The sequence below is a fragment of the Rhea americana genome, unplaced genomic scaffold (assembly GCF_003343005.1).
Source record: "Rhea americana isolate MKP2758 unplaced genomic scaffold, rheAme1 scaffold_37, whole genome shotgun sequence".
Taxonomy (NCBI): domain Eukaryota; kingdom Metazoa; phylum Chordata; class Aves; order Rheiformes; family Rheidae; genus Rhea; species Rhea americana.
Window position 1 is genome coordinate 6,372,508 of NW_028186501.1, and position 14,093 is coordinate 6,386,600.

General features: G+C 45.8%; 2 protein-coding genes across 2 annotated transcripts; both read left to right on the top strand.

Annotated features, from left to right (window-relative positions):
• The first annotated feature begins 5,895 nt into the window (after positions 1-5,895).
• On the top strand, positions 5,896-7,105 carry LOC146591569 (olfactory receptor 5J3-like). The gene is made up of 2 exons (XM_085312681.1): positions 5,896-6,803; positions 6,982-7,105. Exons 1-2 carry the CDS (start codon positions 5,896-5,898, stop codon positions 7,103-7,105), a joined length of 1,032 nt encoding a protein of 343 aa, XP_085168807.1.
• Positions 7,106-12,215: 5,110 nt separating this feature from the next.
• LOC146591570 (olfactory receptor 5J3-like) lies at positions 12,216-13,235 on the top strand. The gene is given in 1 exon segment (XM_085312682.1): positions 12,216-13,235. A coding segment is annotated over 1 exon segment (1,011 nt). The 5' UTR covers positions 12,216-12,224.
• Positions 13,236-14,093: the final 858 nt, after the last annotated feature.

The window sequence follows — 14,093 nt, forward strand, 5'->3', positions numbered from 1 at the left end:
CAGGAGCTAATCCACTCCTTCACGAATTAGTTGCTTACCACTTATTTTCTTACTGCAGAGTTTAAATCAACTATGCTGTGCTGGGTCAAAATGTTTCCTTGCCACATGGTGTCCAGATACTATAAATGATATTTWAAAAAAAAAAGACACAGGTGCCCACCTGCCTGGGAAGATGCTCTGGAGGAAAGGGGGCTGCTGGATCTGGGAGGAACTGAGCATGTATTTGGGGGAAATGGCTGGCTCAAGGGGAGCTGGCTGGGAGTGGCAGGGAAGCAGACCCAAGGCTCCAGGAAAAGACGAAGACTTCCCAAGGTCTCTGGAAAGCCTGAGGGATCGGTGGACTCCAAGAAGGTGTGAAATCTACCTGGAGTGGAGACACAGGCTGGTAGAAGTCTTGCCCTGCAAGACTGCTGTGATGGGCAATAAATTTTTGTTCAAGTCCTCCCTCACCCAGCAGGGCTTGACACCTCCAGCCACATAGTTTGCTTGTTCCACATTGGTATTTTGCATTCTTACAGAGAAAAACKTTCAGGACTGGAGGCTTCCATGTGMATCACTGTGCTCTTTCCAAGCGAGAATGGGGAAGATGGCAGTCCCAACTCAAGGCTTGGGGTTATTCATATTGCTCCTTGTGAATTCACAATCAGTCTCAAAGTATATTTTTAAAAATCATTGCCAGCAGAGACCTTGAAAGATCACCTAATCCATCCTTTGAACTAAGACCAGTCCAACTTGGCAGATGCTCTCCTGCAGCTTGAGTGTTCATYCAGCTGCCCCAGCAACATTGCTGCACAGTCACAGGCTGATCACCAGTTGTGAGCCTACCTGTTACAGAGGATGAAGTCTTCCTCACCATTTGGGATAAGAAATGAAGAATAGGAATAAAATTTCTGCCTCCTCTTCCTTTGATCGAGGAGCTTCAGCACTGCCTTATCTTGCCTGTTGTGCAGGGTGAGACACCCCACCAAACACATGGTAGACCAGGCAGCTGTGGAGCTACCCTGAGCTTCAGCTTTTCACTRGTGCAATTTCGCACAGACTCCCAAAGCAGTTCTGGTCTGCTTGCCCCACTGTCCTCTAACCACGAAGAACCTCTTTTTTCTTAAATCCTCTCCCTGAGAGAAGAGATTTATCCTGGCACTAAGTATCTCTTAAAAAAAAAAAAAAAGTTTGTGTGTGTTTTGAAATGATGCCAATTATTTTCCTGCCTTTGGGACTGAAAATTRTATGTACTTTCAGTTAAACTTACTGTGCTCTGGGACATTATTATCACCTTGTTTTCACTTCCATGTAGTAGAGGAGCACATTCYTGGGGAATAGTGGCCTCTGTGATGCTGGATCAATACCTCTGCTTTGCAAGTGTCCCAGTGACCTCAGTTCTGATTGCAGTGTCTGTTCTGGCTTAGGTTATCCTCAGTGTGGTGGAAAGAATACTAGGTGAGTTAGTTCCTTTCCATTTATACATATATACATATATACATATATATGTACATTTGCCTCTGTTTATACATATGTGTGTGTGTGAAATAAAGAAGAAACACTGAAAAGTGCATTTCTATTTAATGCAGTGTGAAGTTTATTCGTTTGCAATTTACTTAAGCCAGTTAAAATAAAGATCAGTCTTTAAATGAAAGGTGCCMTTTCATAACACAGATGAGAAGGTCCAAGCATATGTGCCAAGATGGTATATTTCCACATCCAATAAAGACCATCTTTCTGAACTGGTCAAAATGCTTCTGTTTAATGCCTTCTCTATCCCTCCTTGGATGAGATTCACTGAGCGTTTTAGTGCCCTGAAGGCAGCAATGGGGCATARTAGTCCTGACCAGCCTCAGCTGGACTCCAACTCACACCACCCTGTCCATGGCCCGGGAGCCCTATTTAAGCTTCATCCTCTTCCTGAGCTACACTTGTAGATATGCTTTTCTCCAGCCTGGTCTCTGCCTCCTGGATGGACCCCATTTCTTGCCATGCCTGGGGCTGTCAATGGACCCTGTTACCAGCCGTCAATGGACCCTGTTACCAGCCCCAGGCTCTGCCTGCCATGTCAGTCCCCATGGGTCTGTGCCCTGATGGGAAGGATATTGGCTGTGCTAAGGTCCCAGCTGGCCCTCACTGCTTCCTAAAGCTTTTTCCTGAAGCTATTCTGTTTCAGATTTTTTTAATGCATGGTGGAGATAGAGTGCACCCTCATCAAGTCTGTGGGTGATGCCAAACTGTGAGTTGGACCAGCTAATATGCTTACGGACAGGGTGGCAGTGCAGAGGGACCTGGGCAGGCTGGGGGAATGGGCCACTAGGAATCTCATGAACTTCAGCAGGGACAAATGGTAAGTCCTGAATCTGTGATAAAATAGTGTGTGCTGGGGAGCATCTCCACTGTGAGACCTAYGGTCCTGGCAGGCAACCCTGAGCCAGCACTGTGCCCTGGCTTACAGCATCCTGGGCCACATCCCCAGGAGCACAGACAGGATGTGGAAGGCTGTGGTTATTCCCCTTTACTTGGCACTCTTTAGACCACATTTGGGTACCTCCTCCAGTTTTGGCTTTCCACAGCAAGAATAATGTCAGCAAACTCCAGCAAGTCTAGCRGGGATAACCAAGATAGTTGGAAGCTGAAGCACATCATCTGTCAGAAGAAGCTGAGGGAAAAGTGCTTACTTAGCCTGGAGAACGGAAGTCCTTCAGAGGACCTAAGAGCAGCCTCACAGTGCCTACAGGTTGGTTATCAAGAAGCCAAAGTCAGGCTCTGCAGAGGTGCACAGCAGGGAGATGAGGAGCAGTGGTCATAAATTGAAATGGGGACATTTGACTGGATGGAAGACTGTTTTCCCCCCAGAGGACAGTCAGGTACTGGAGAAGGGCCCACCAAGGCTATGCAGCCTCTGTCCTTCGAGATTTTTCAAGACTTGACTAGAGAAAGCCCTGAGCAGCATGATGTGAATTCAGCATTGAACCTGCATTAGCGAAGAGATTGGACTAGAGGCCTCTTAAGGGCCTTTCCCACCTGGGTCCATGATTAGTCTGATTCAGTGATCCCCTACAAATGTACTGAAGAGCCAGGACCTTTGAGCAGACCTCATGGATAGTATGTGATGTGGAGACAGTAGTGCTCAACTAGCCAACATGTTGAATGAGATATCCTGTTTTTTCCAAGCATCCTTAAAATACTACCACTGCTCTCTACTGGGATGAGTACAGCAGAGCAGCTTGTGAACATGTCTTAATCATGGTGGRTGGCATGTTTTAGGTTTATGACACCTCTTTCCTTTAACAGATGCTCTCATATGCATCCCTTCCCCAGCTGTTTGCAGCCAGTTTCCATTCCCACCTGCAAGCAAATCACTGCTACCAGTGAGACTAAGTGTACTGCCTCAAAGTCCTTCACAGCTGAGCTAAGGGTTAGATACCTGCTCTGCTTCTCACACCAGGGCCACAGGCATACAGAAAAGGAAGGAAGAAATGCCACAAAAGAAAAACACTAGCTGAATTGCCACCTGTGACACTGTCAGGGCTGTACGATCAGCTSTATGTTGGCATCTATCAAAAGAAAGGCTGCACAAGGCAGTAGTCTCCTTGGAGGAACAAACTGGTCTCYCATGGCCAAGAGCATCTTGTGGGGAGCTGCCCCAAAGGAGATGAAGGGCTCTGTGCTCAGCACACGGCTGTCTGTGGGCCTCTGTTGTGGTACTGCCCCTGGGCCCCGGCGCAGTGATCAGATAGTTCCCATGGCTAGAGCGGCACCATTAGTCTTGGTGGGTTAAAGGAGTCCCCAGACTGAGCTGGGCTGGGGCACACTGCTTCTGAAGGGAACAGGTATCTCTCTTTTGCCCTTTATGCTCTCTACAGGTTAAACTATCATTGTAGAATTGGATAAACTATGGTGCATGAGATACTGTGGGGAAAGCCAAATCTAATCTTCTAGAAATGAATGCATTTGTGAGCAGAAAGAACCTCAAGTAAACTAGCCCAGAGGTGTTTATTTTTTTAGACACCAAAGTTAGAGTAAATTCCAGAAAGAATGACCTAGTAACAATAAATGTAAACTCAATGAAAGTGAACTCAGAGACTTGGTAAAACAGTGCCCTGGTTGGGATTCACCTACCTAACTGCAGATGTTGAAAGGTTCTTTGTGTAAGTCTGGCCATGTTGTCCAAGTGTCCTTAATATTGTACAGTGAGAAATAGGTGCTTCTGGTGAGTGGTATATCCTGGAGAAGTGTCCAAATCTAGCTCGACACCTTGGAAAGACTAAGTAAAGAAGCTGATACGGCACCCAACCAGAGGAGAACCCTGGTGCACAATCATATTAGAAAGGGCAATATAAAACTGCAAGTTATCTTGAAACCGGAAAAGTGAGAATGGTAGCAAATTGATTTCTGTATTTTGGTATGCTTTTTACTTAATGGATGCACATTCAATTCAAGCAAAAATGTCCTACAAACAAAAGTAAATTTGACCTAACTTGCCATGACAAAGCTTAACAAATTTCCTTAAACTGATACATTAGTAAGAAGTTACTGTATGTGTTTCTCTAGAAAAAACAGGAGGAAAAAGTTCTTCTAATTCACATCCTTTCATAAAAATGCGTTGTCTTGTGTATAGTTTTTTCTTGCAAAGTTAAGTACATAAGTATAATCACTTATCCTCTGTAGACATTATTTCTGGTATGTTTAGGGGATTTGCCAAAACACAACCCACAGGGAGAAACCTCTGCATGATGCAACTGTAGGTCATCAGGGGAAGCTCATTCTGTTTTCCAGACGCCCTGGAGAACCTGTGATAACTTATCTCTTATCCCATGAGTATGGGATCAGTGGGACATCATTCTATTTTCGTAGAGACTGACGGAGCCTATATTTGGGCTTCCACTCAGTGCTCACTGAGTGAAGATCTGCCACTAACTCAGGAGACCATTAAGTGGAGTAAACATAGGTGAATTTCAGAGACAAAGAGATGCTGGATGGTGAGATGTTGACTGTCCTCATATGTCTCTGTTAAGAATTTGATCWCTTTATGCCTAGGCAAAATCCTCCATCAGCACCTGCCTGATGATACTACCTGCTTATAGTTTAACTGGGATGGAGGAGAACTGTGAAGAACTGCAGGAGTGCCAATGTAAGGTAGAAAAACTRAGGATCTTAGCAAGAAACTACTGATAAAGAATGCAGTAAAGATGCAAAAGAAGAGGTAGGAAATGGCAGTGCACATTGAATAATGCTTTTATAGATGGTGTCAGATTAATCTTACTAGACCTGTGCTGCTCACAAGAATTCACAAGCAGCAAGAGTGTCAGAGTAGACAAGCAACCCAGCAAASATGGATTCTTAGGTTAGCACTGTGTTTAAGTCAGATGTTAAAGTTAATTTTTCCAAGTCCCAGAATAAGGGGAAAGCACAGCCATCTTTCCCCAAAACTTTAAATTCCAGGATATCCTTCCACATTCTGATCGGACCTTGTATTAACTGTAGCCTTGATGGATCTACTTAGGTAATGTATTTGCTGCATCAAAATACAAGAAAAAATGAACAAGGGTGCCTGATCCCTAGCTGTCATCATAATYACGAAACATTTAATGAGCCTCCCAAAATCCACATGTAGATACTGGATTTGTGACTGGAAGGGAATTATGGGTCAAAGGACAGATTGTGCCAACCTGCTTTCTTTGTTGGATGATTATGGAAAAGAATTTCTGAGAACGGCCATTTTTTTTTTCTTTCAAAGATGTTACTGTCACTGCAATAAAATAATAATTTCTTTTACTTTTTTTCCTTTTCCATTTAACCTCAAAGGCTGTGTCAGCTTTTCATATTAATATTTAAGAAATGGAAATTGCATCCTGCAATTTTTCACTCCCTTCCTTCCAGGTCTCTCTGCAGYGATTAAGGACAGTAAAAATGGCTGATGAGAACTGTACCAAGGTGACACACTTCACCCTCTCAGGACTGACAGAGCACTCACACCTGAAGCCCGTCCTCTTTGCCCTCTTCCTGGGCACCTACGTGCTGACTCTGCTGGGAAACCTCAGCATCATTGTGCTGGTCAGGGTCAGCCCCCAGCTCCACACGCCCATGTACTTTTTCCTCAGTCACTTGTCCTTCTTAGACATTTGCTACTCGTGTACCATCAGCCCYCAAATGCTGTTGGACCTTTCAGAAAAACACAAAGCCATTTCTTTTGCTGGCTGCCTCACGCAGTTTTACTTCTACGCTGTTTTTGCCACGGCTGAGATTTACCTTCTGGCTGCCATGGCGTATGACCGCTATGTGGCCATCTGCAGCCCTCTACTGTATGGAGTCGTCATGTCTCCCAGAATCTGCATGGGCCTGGTTGCTGGGTCCTACCTCGCAGGGCTGCTGAATGCCCTCATACACACCAGTGCCTTGCTCCAGCTCTCCTTCTGTGGCCCTCGGGTCATCAATAACTTCTACTGTGATGGGCCCCCCTTGTTTGTTCTCTCCTCCACAGACACGTGGCTCAATGAGGTTGTGATGTTTGTGTTTGTGGGCTTCAACATGACCATCACCAACCTGCTCATCATCACCTCCTACGCCCGCATTGCAGTGACCATTGTGAGGATGCGCTCTGCTGAAGGCAGGCGCAAAGCCTGCTCCACCTGTGCCTCCCACCTAGCAGCTGTCATGATGCTCTGTGTGAGTTTTGTCCTCATGTACCTACGGCCCAGCTGCAGTTCAGCAGTTGATGAAGATAAGTTGGCCTCAATTTTCTCTGCTGTAGTGATACCTTTGTCAAATCCTATGGTTTACAGCCTGAGAAACAGGGAGGTGAAGGCTGCTCTGAGAAGACTTCTTAGGAGGAACATATGCCCATGATATTTTTTTTTTTTTAACCTTCATGCCTCTGTCTTATTCCTTGCTAGGTATCTTCTATGTTCAATCAGATGTGACCAGGTTGGGATTCATTTTAAAGTGTTCATAGGGCCAGGGCAGAGTGACTTTTATTTTTGCTGGTGACCTTCTGTCACGATCTGAATCTCTGACTGTGGGTCTCAAAATGGATTGCACTAGGTTTCGTGATACCCCGCAGACAAATAAAGGTGAAGTCAACACCAAGCAACCGATAAATCCAATTAAAACTTTTTCTTGACTAAAYGAGAGGAATGACTACGTGGTCAAGAGTGCAATCCTAACTATTTTATACCATATGTTATACTACACAGGCAAAATGGAACTTTCTCTACCGTATGTTATCAGTGAGTTAGAAAAGGCTGAAGAAGAGAAAAGGGRAAAAGGAAAGGAAGAGAAATAGAAATGATAGGAAAGAGAGAGATCACCACCCTAGGTTCCTGCAATCTCTTGTCCAACTTTGTCCCTGACTCGAGGTTCCTGGATGGTGGGCCGGCAGCTACCTGCCTTATCTTGCACCTCTTGTAGTTTCTCATTTTCCGAGATCCTCCCATCAGGCAGAGTTTTGTCAGAAAGTTTGAGCAGGGGTACAGTGTCATTTGGAAAGTTCTCCAAGTGGGTCTGAGAGTGCAGGGAGTCCTGGTGGTTGACTTGTCCTCTTTATTGCCATGACTGTAGTATGACCTTTCCGTGCGTATGCACCCTTAATCTTTAGTCAGAATGGGGGAGTTAATGCAGGAGACAGCATCGTCTTGCCTACACAAGACTTGCTGTCTCCCCCCACTTTCCAGCTCTGAAAACAGCTTGTTTAAGGCATATCTCATATATCATGTCCATGACACCTTCATACTCAACATCTCGCTCAACAGCCTAAAAGTAAATAGGAGATAGTTTCCCTGAGCAGAAGGAGGAGGAGAAACTGTTTCCCAAAGCACTTGTCAGTACTACAGAGGATGTGTTCATTCTTTAGCAAGTACATAAGGGAGATGCAATGCATCATCTGAATTGTTATACTAACTTATTTCCTAAGTTTACAGCCACCATTAGTCTCCATGATCAACCACGAGGCCTCCAAACTTGTTTGTGGTGATTGTTCTAGCCCTGAAGGATCCAGCTGGCATTGAGGAAAGGAAATTCTGGCTGCCAAGTGGGAGGACTCCTGCTCATTCTCTCCCTACAGAATATAATTTGGGGCACTTGGTTCTGAGAAGTGTGGGACCAAGCTGTGAAAACCAGCAGGGATTTTGCAGAGGGAAAGCCTGAGCTCCATGTGAGTGATCACAGATGACACATCATACTTGCACTGCTCATTGCAGCTATCCAAGGCCCATGATGTGACTCTACTCTCTACTGATGGCCAGAGCTGTTGGCCATGTGTAGCAGGAAGGCTTTTCTGCCCTCAGATTAGCTTCCATCACACCCAGGACTACAAAGTTGTCCTTGTCAGGAAGAGAGGGAAGAGAGCCTGACGGCACTGCTGTGGTAGGATATAATTTGTTAGGGAGAGCAACAGAGGGTTGCCCTTTCCTTCTCCAGGGCCCTGAAGTAATGGTGGAACAGGTTGCCTGGAGAGGTTGTGGAATCTCCTTCTTTGGAGACATTCAAAAGCCATCTAGGCACAATGTTGGGCAATGTGCTCTAGGTGACCCTGCTTGAGCAGGATGGTTGGGCTAGATGATCTACAGAGGTCCTTTCCAGCCTTAACCACTCTGTGATTCTGTGGATGAGATGATAACAACCCCTCCATCCTTTTTAGTGGCATCTTTGCTTGACTGTGTTTACCTTTTCAACAGGTATCATTGGATATTGGCCTTAGCTCAGATACATTCAGGCAGATTTTTAGAGCAAAAAGGAATGCATAATCCAAGCTGAATAGTCTGGAAAGGTGCTCTGAGAGCACCTTTAGAAAACAGTGGGCTATGTCACATTCCCACAGCCAAGGAAAAAATCCTCTAAGCTTTTGGAAAAGACATGTCTACCTCAAAGTAACTAAAAGCCAAAGCCTGTCTTGTGCTTACACATATGGTAGTACAGTAAGGGGCCAGGGCAGAACCTCGAGTACTGACACAGATCACCCAGGCTGGTTAAGCGGTCTGACACCTTCCCTGCACAACTTTGGATCCTTTCTCCCATCCTAGCAGGATGAGCTCAGTGTGGCGGTGGCATCTCCCGGACTGTTTGCTGTCGGCCCTCTGGACCAGGCTGTGCTGTTTTAGCCTGCTCCCTTTGGCACAGCCCTACACCATCCCAGGAGGCCCGGTGTGCTGCTCTCTGTCTCCATGCTCTGCTGCCATTCCTCTGCGTATCAGGACCATACTATGAAAGCGACCATAGATGGCTTTGTGAAGCCAGGCCACAGGCAGAGCTGTTCAAAATGGTGAAAGTGTCCATGAGGGTTTGCATGGTGCTGGGCTTATTTTTGCAACGGGACTATTTAGCCTGGAGAAGAGAAGGCTGAGGGGAGATCTTACCAATGTCTACAAGTACCTGAAGGGAGGGTGTCAAGGGGATGGGGACAAACTCTTTTCATTTGTCCCATGCAAAAGGACAAGAGGCAATTGGTAGAAATTGAACCACAGGAAGTTCCGCCTGAACATGAGGAGGAATTTCTTCCCTGTGAGAGTGATGGAGCACTGGAACAGGTTGCCCAGAGAGGTTGTAGAGTCTCCTTCTTTGGAGAAATTCAAAGCCTGCCTGGATGTAACCCTGCATGCTGTAGGTGACCCTGCTTGAGAAGGGGGGTTGGACTAGACGATCTGCAGAGGTCCCTTCCAACCTTACCGATTCTGTGATTCTGTGGGAGAGGATGGCTGGCCTTGATCCTGGTGGAGGCAGTGTAGGAGCTGGGGGGTTTGGCTGGAGAAAAATCTCCCTTTGACCTATGTAAAGATACCATCTGCTGGGGGAAGGCAACCAGCTAACGATGGTCATGCAGTGATATGATCAATTGAAAAAAAAGTTGAACGTGGCCTACAAGCAGGTCCAGGGCACAGACTGCCCTTTTGGTCCATTCTGTGCAGATGAGCTGGACATTCATCTGGTCAATAATTGCAAGAGTGCAATCCCAGCCCAGGCATCACAAGTCCACTAGCTRATCCTCCTCCTGCTTGGTCATCAAGGTCAAGGCTGAGCACATAGCCTGGATGTTCAGAGGAGATCCCTTGTCCCTGTTGTTGCTTTTGTCCTGTCCATAGCTCTAGTGAGTGTCAGCTTGCTTTTAATTCTTGGTACCTGGGGAAGGGAAAGGCATGGGTGTATTCTGAGATGACACCAGTCAGGCTGTAGAGAATCTGGAGATGTGTCCTTGGTGATGGGGGGAGAGGAGGAAAGAGAGAATCATTCATGTCTTCAGCTATGAAGTCCCTACAAATGCTGTAGGAGACAAAGTGGCGATGGCTGGGAAATGRCTCTGCTTGGAGTCCTGCAATGTTGTGGTGCAGATTGCTGCCTCCCATGCCCATGTGGTGTGGATGCAGCCAACTTCATCACATGTTTACTGCCAACCCCGATAGGACATATACATGTCCACATGCAGGCACATTACCTTCGCAGACACCTTTCTCTCCTTGGCCCAGTCAGAGGAGGTGGCACCATTTATATTTTAAGCCCTCTGGACCTTGATTTCGAATCTCATTCCTGTTCCAAAGTGAGGTTTGCCACTGAAGGGAGTGGCCAGCCCTGGAGAAACTACTGAAAAACACTGCTGAGGAGCCGYGAGAGAGTTCATAAGCTAAAGCTGTATGAACTAAAACATGGACAGAAGTCAAATTGTTGGGATGGTAATGCAAACTCTGGTGCCCAAGAGGAAAAATACTGACATGACATGTTATAAAACCTTGAGGGGAAAAAGTAGAAAATCAGGAGAGGAGGAGAGGAAGATGCCAGGAAGATGAAGGYTCAGCCCCTTCCCAGGGGTAAAGATGCTAGATCTTTCCAGCTTGGCTGATGCCCACCTGGCAGTAGCCTCAGTGRGATGAGAGCACAGCAATTCCTACCTCAGTAGCCTGCTGGTCTTAGCTATCTTGTGTGTGTGTTAGCTAATAAATAATTGCTCTGTACTCTTAAGCTGTGTGTAACTTGCTTGCAGAGTGTGCATTGGAAAAAATAACCAAGCAAAATCAGCCAGTAGAGGAAGAGTTATAATCATGCAAGGAACTGGTTGGGAGGACATTAAAGCAAAGAGAAAATCTCCTGGATGATACTGGAGATTGAATATTAGAGTAAGTAAGCCTGTTTCCTGTTCAGCTTCTCATGTGATATCACCAGTAAATAATTGGCAGAGTGAAGAGAAATGAGGGAGACGAGCAGGAAAACGAGCGTCTGTATATGGGATCGAGTGAAAAGACTTAGAAGGGCTCCCTTCCTCTTCTGCTGCCTGGTTACTCTTGATGACTCAGAGTCATAAGGTGAGAAACATGGATGCAATTCAGCATGACTAAGGCATAAGGCTGATGTCCCATGCTAACATTTTCTGTCCCTGAAAAGGAGTTTCTCTGAGTTTTAGATTTTGATATCAGACTCAGTCTAAGGGGAAATGGCAGCTGCCATGGGAAATGCAGAGGTATTATTTAATTGCTTCTCCCCCTGCCGAGCTCCTGCTGTGCTCCAGGGAGGATGACCCAAAGCTACAAGTGTCTCATGTCCCTGTGCAATATGTGCTAAAGACTGAGGAGATGTTGCTGCTCCCCAAGTGTGTCTGGGTATCTTTTATTTCACTGCACAGTTTCTTTACTCTGTCCCTGCTGCCATGGCTCTTGCTGAAGTCCAGACATSGAGGTGTAAGTGGCAGCTGCAATATCTTAGAGGAAACTCGATACATGTTAACTAAAGCTTGGGTCTGCCTTTCACTGTACCTTGAAGTTCATTGAATTCTGATTCCTGCAGCCAGTGAAAGGGACTATAGGGTAGCATGGCGTGGACCTCCAAAAGTAAAGCTGTCTGACAATACAAAGCAAGGGACAGCTCACCAATGTTGAGACTGTGAGAGAAAAAGGGCAAAGGTAGGTGATTTGTGTGCTGATAAAATCTAAGGTTGTCCTTAAAGATGTGAATCAAATCTCCCTAAGCTAGATAGCTGGAATATGTTAGAGGAGTACAGGCTCAGGAGAGCCTATTTCTCTCACCTTTGATTGAAAAGACAGCCTGGAGAATCAGGTGAGATGAATTGCTGTGAGTTTGTTGGACTTGTGTTCGCCAGAAGAAATCTGCATCTATTGATTGTCCAAGGCTTCTGCTCACACTATTTCAGATACTGAGAGAGCTTTCTCAAGGCGGACAACAGGGAGGATGTTAACACAAATTTCTTTCACTTTTCACTCCCTTCCTTCCAGGTCTCTCTGCAGCGATTAAGGACAGTAAAAATGGCTGATGAGAACTGTACCAAGGTGACACACTTCACCCTCTCAGGACTGACAGAGCACTCACACCTGAAGCCCGTCCTCTTTGCCCTCTTCCTGGGCACCTACRTGCTGACTCTGCTGGGAAACCTCAGCATCATTGTGCTGGTCAGGGTCAGCCCCCAGCTCCACACGCCCATGTACTTTTTCCTCAGTCACTTGTCCTTCTTAGACATTTGCTACTCGTGTACCATCAGCCCCCAAATGCTGTTGGACCTTTCAGAAAAACACAAAGCCATTTCTTTTGCTGGCTGCCTCACGCAGTTTTACTTCTACGCTGTTTTTGCCACGGCTGAGATTTACCTTCTGGCTGCCATGGCGTATGACCGCTATGTGGCCATCTGCAGCCCTCTACTGTATGGAGTCGTCATGTCTCCCAGAATCTGCATGGGCCTGGTTGCTGGGTCCTACCTCGCAGGGCTGCTGAATGCCCTCATACACACCAGTGCCTTGCTCCAGCTCTCCTTCTGTGGCCCTCGGGTCATCAATAACTTCTACTGTGATGGGCCCCCCTTGTTTGTTCTCTCCTCCACAGACACGTGGCTCAATGAGGTTGTGATGTTTGTGTTTGTGGGCTTCAACATGACCATCACCAACCTGCTCATCATCACCTCCTACGCCCGCATTGCAGTGACCATTGTGAAGATGTGCTCTGCTGAAGGCAGGCGCAAAGCCTGCTCCACCTGTGCCTCCCACCTAGCCGCTGTCACCATCTTCTATGTATCTGCTGCTTTCAATTATATGCAACCCAGTTCAATGAACTCAATGGAGAGCAAGAAAACTGCATCCATCTTTTATAGTATTATAGTCCCCATGCTGAATCCCTTGATTTATAGCCTGAGGAACAAGGAGGTGAAGCATGCCATAATCAATATTTTCAAGAGGAAAATGTACTTCTRAAAGTCATTTTTATTTTATATTGTTTTCCTTTCCCCTCCCCTCTCTTTAAAGAGAATTTTTCACCCAGGTCTGTGAGATTGCTACTTCCAAAACTGTTTGAAACCTCATGGATTAGGACTAGAAAATTAATTAAGTCATCTATCAGTCTGATTGTGGCCACTGACATAGCTATGTCTTTTTTGTCTGAAAAACAAGCTTTTGTCCAGTTACTCTGTCCCTCACCATGTAATATTTATATTGCCACTGTGCAAAACAGCAAAAGGTAAGTCTATGAGCTGGAGATGGTGATGATGTGGATTTGCACACAAAATCACAGAATGGTTAAGGTTGGAAGAGATCTCTGGAGTTGTCTAGTCCAAGCCCTCTACTTAGAGCAGGATCAGCTACAGTGGGTTGCTGAGGACTGTGTCCAGTCAGGCTTTGAATGTCTGCAAGGATGGAGATTCCACAACCTCTCTGGGCAATCTGTTCCAGTGTTTGACCACGCTTACAGTAAAAATATTTTTCTTAAATAGATTTTTTTTGTATTTCATTTGTCTTTTCACTGCACATCATTGATAAGAGTTTGGTTCCATTTTCCCTACCTCCCCCCATCAGATATTTATACATGATAAGATCCTCCTTGAGCTTTCTCTTCTCAAAACTGAACAGTTCCAGCTCTCAGTATCTCCTCATATGAAAGATGCTCCAGTCTCTCAGTCACCTTCACAGCCCTTCATTGGACTTGTTCCAGGAGCTCCATGTCTCTCTTGTACTGGGGATCCCAGACCTGGAAACAGCACTCCAGGTGTGGCCTTGGTATAAGTCCAAGTATACTTGGACTGAGTATAYTCTTCTGTATATATAAAGAACACATTAAATGTGTCTTTTCAAATTCATATTCTGAGTCTTCCCTTAAAGTGAGTTTTCTTCTCTAGACTATATTGAGAACCA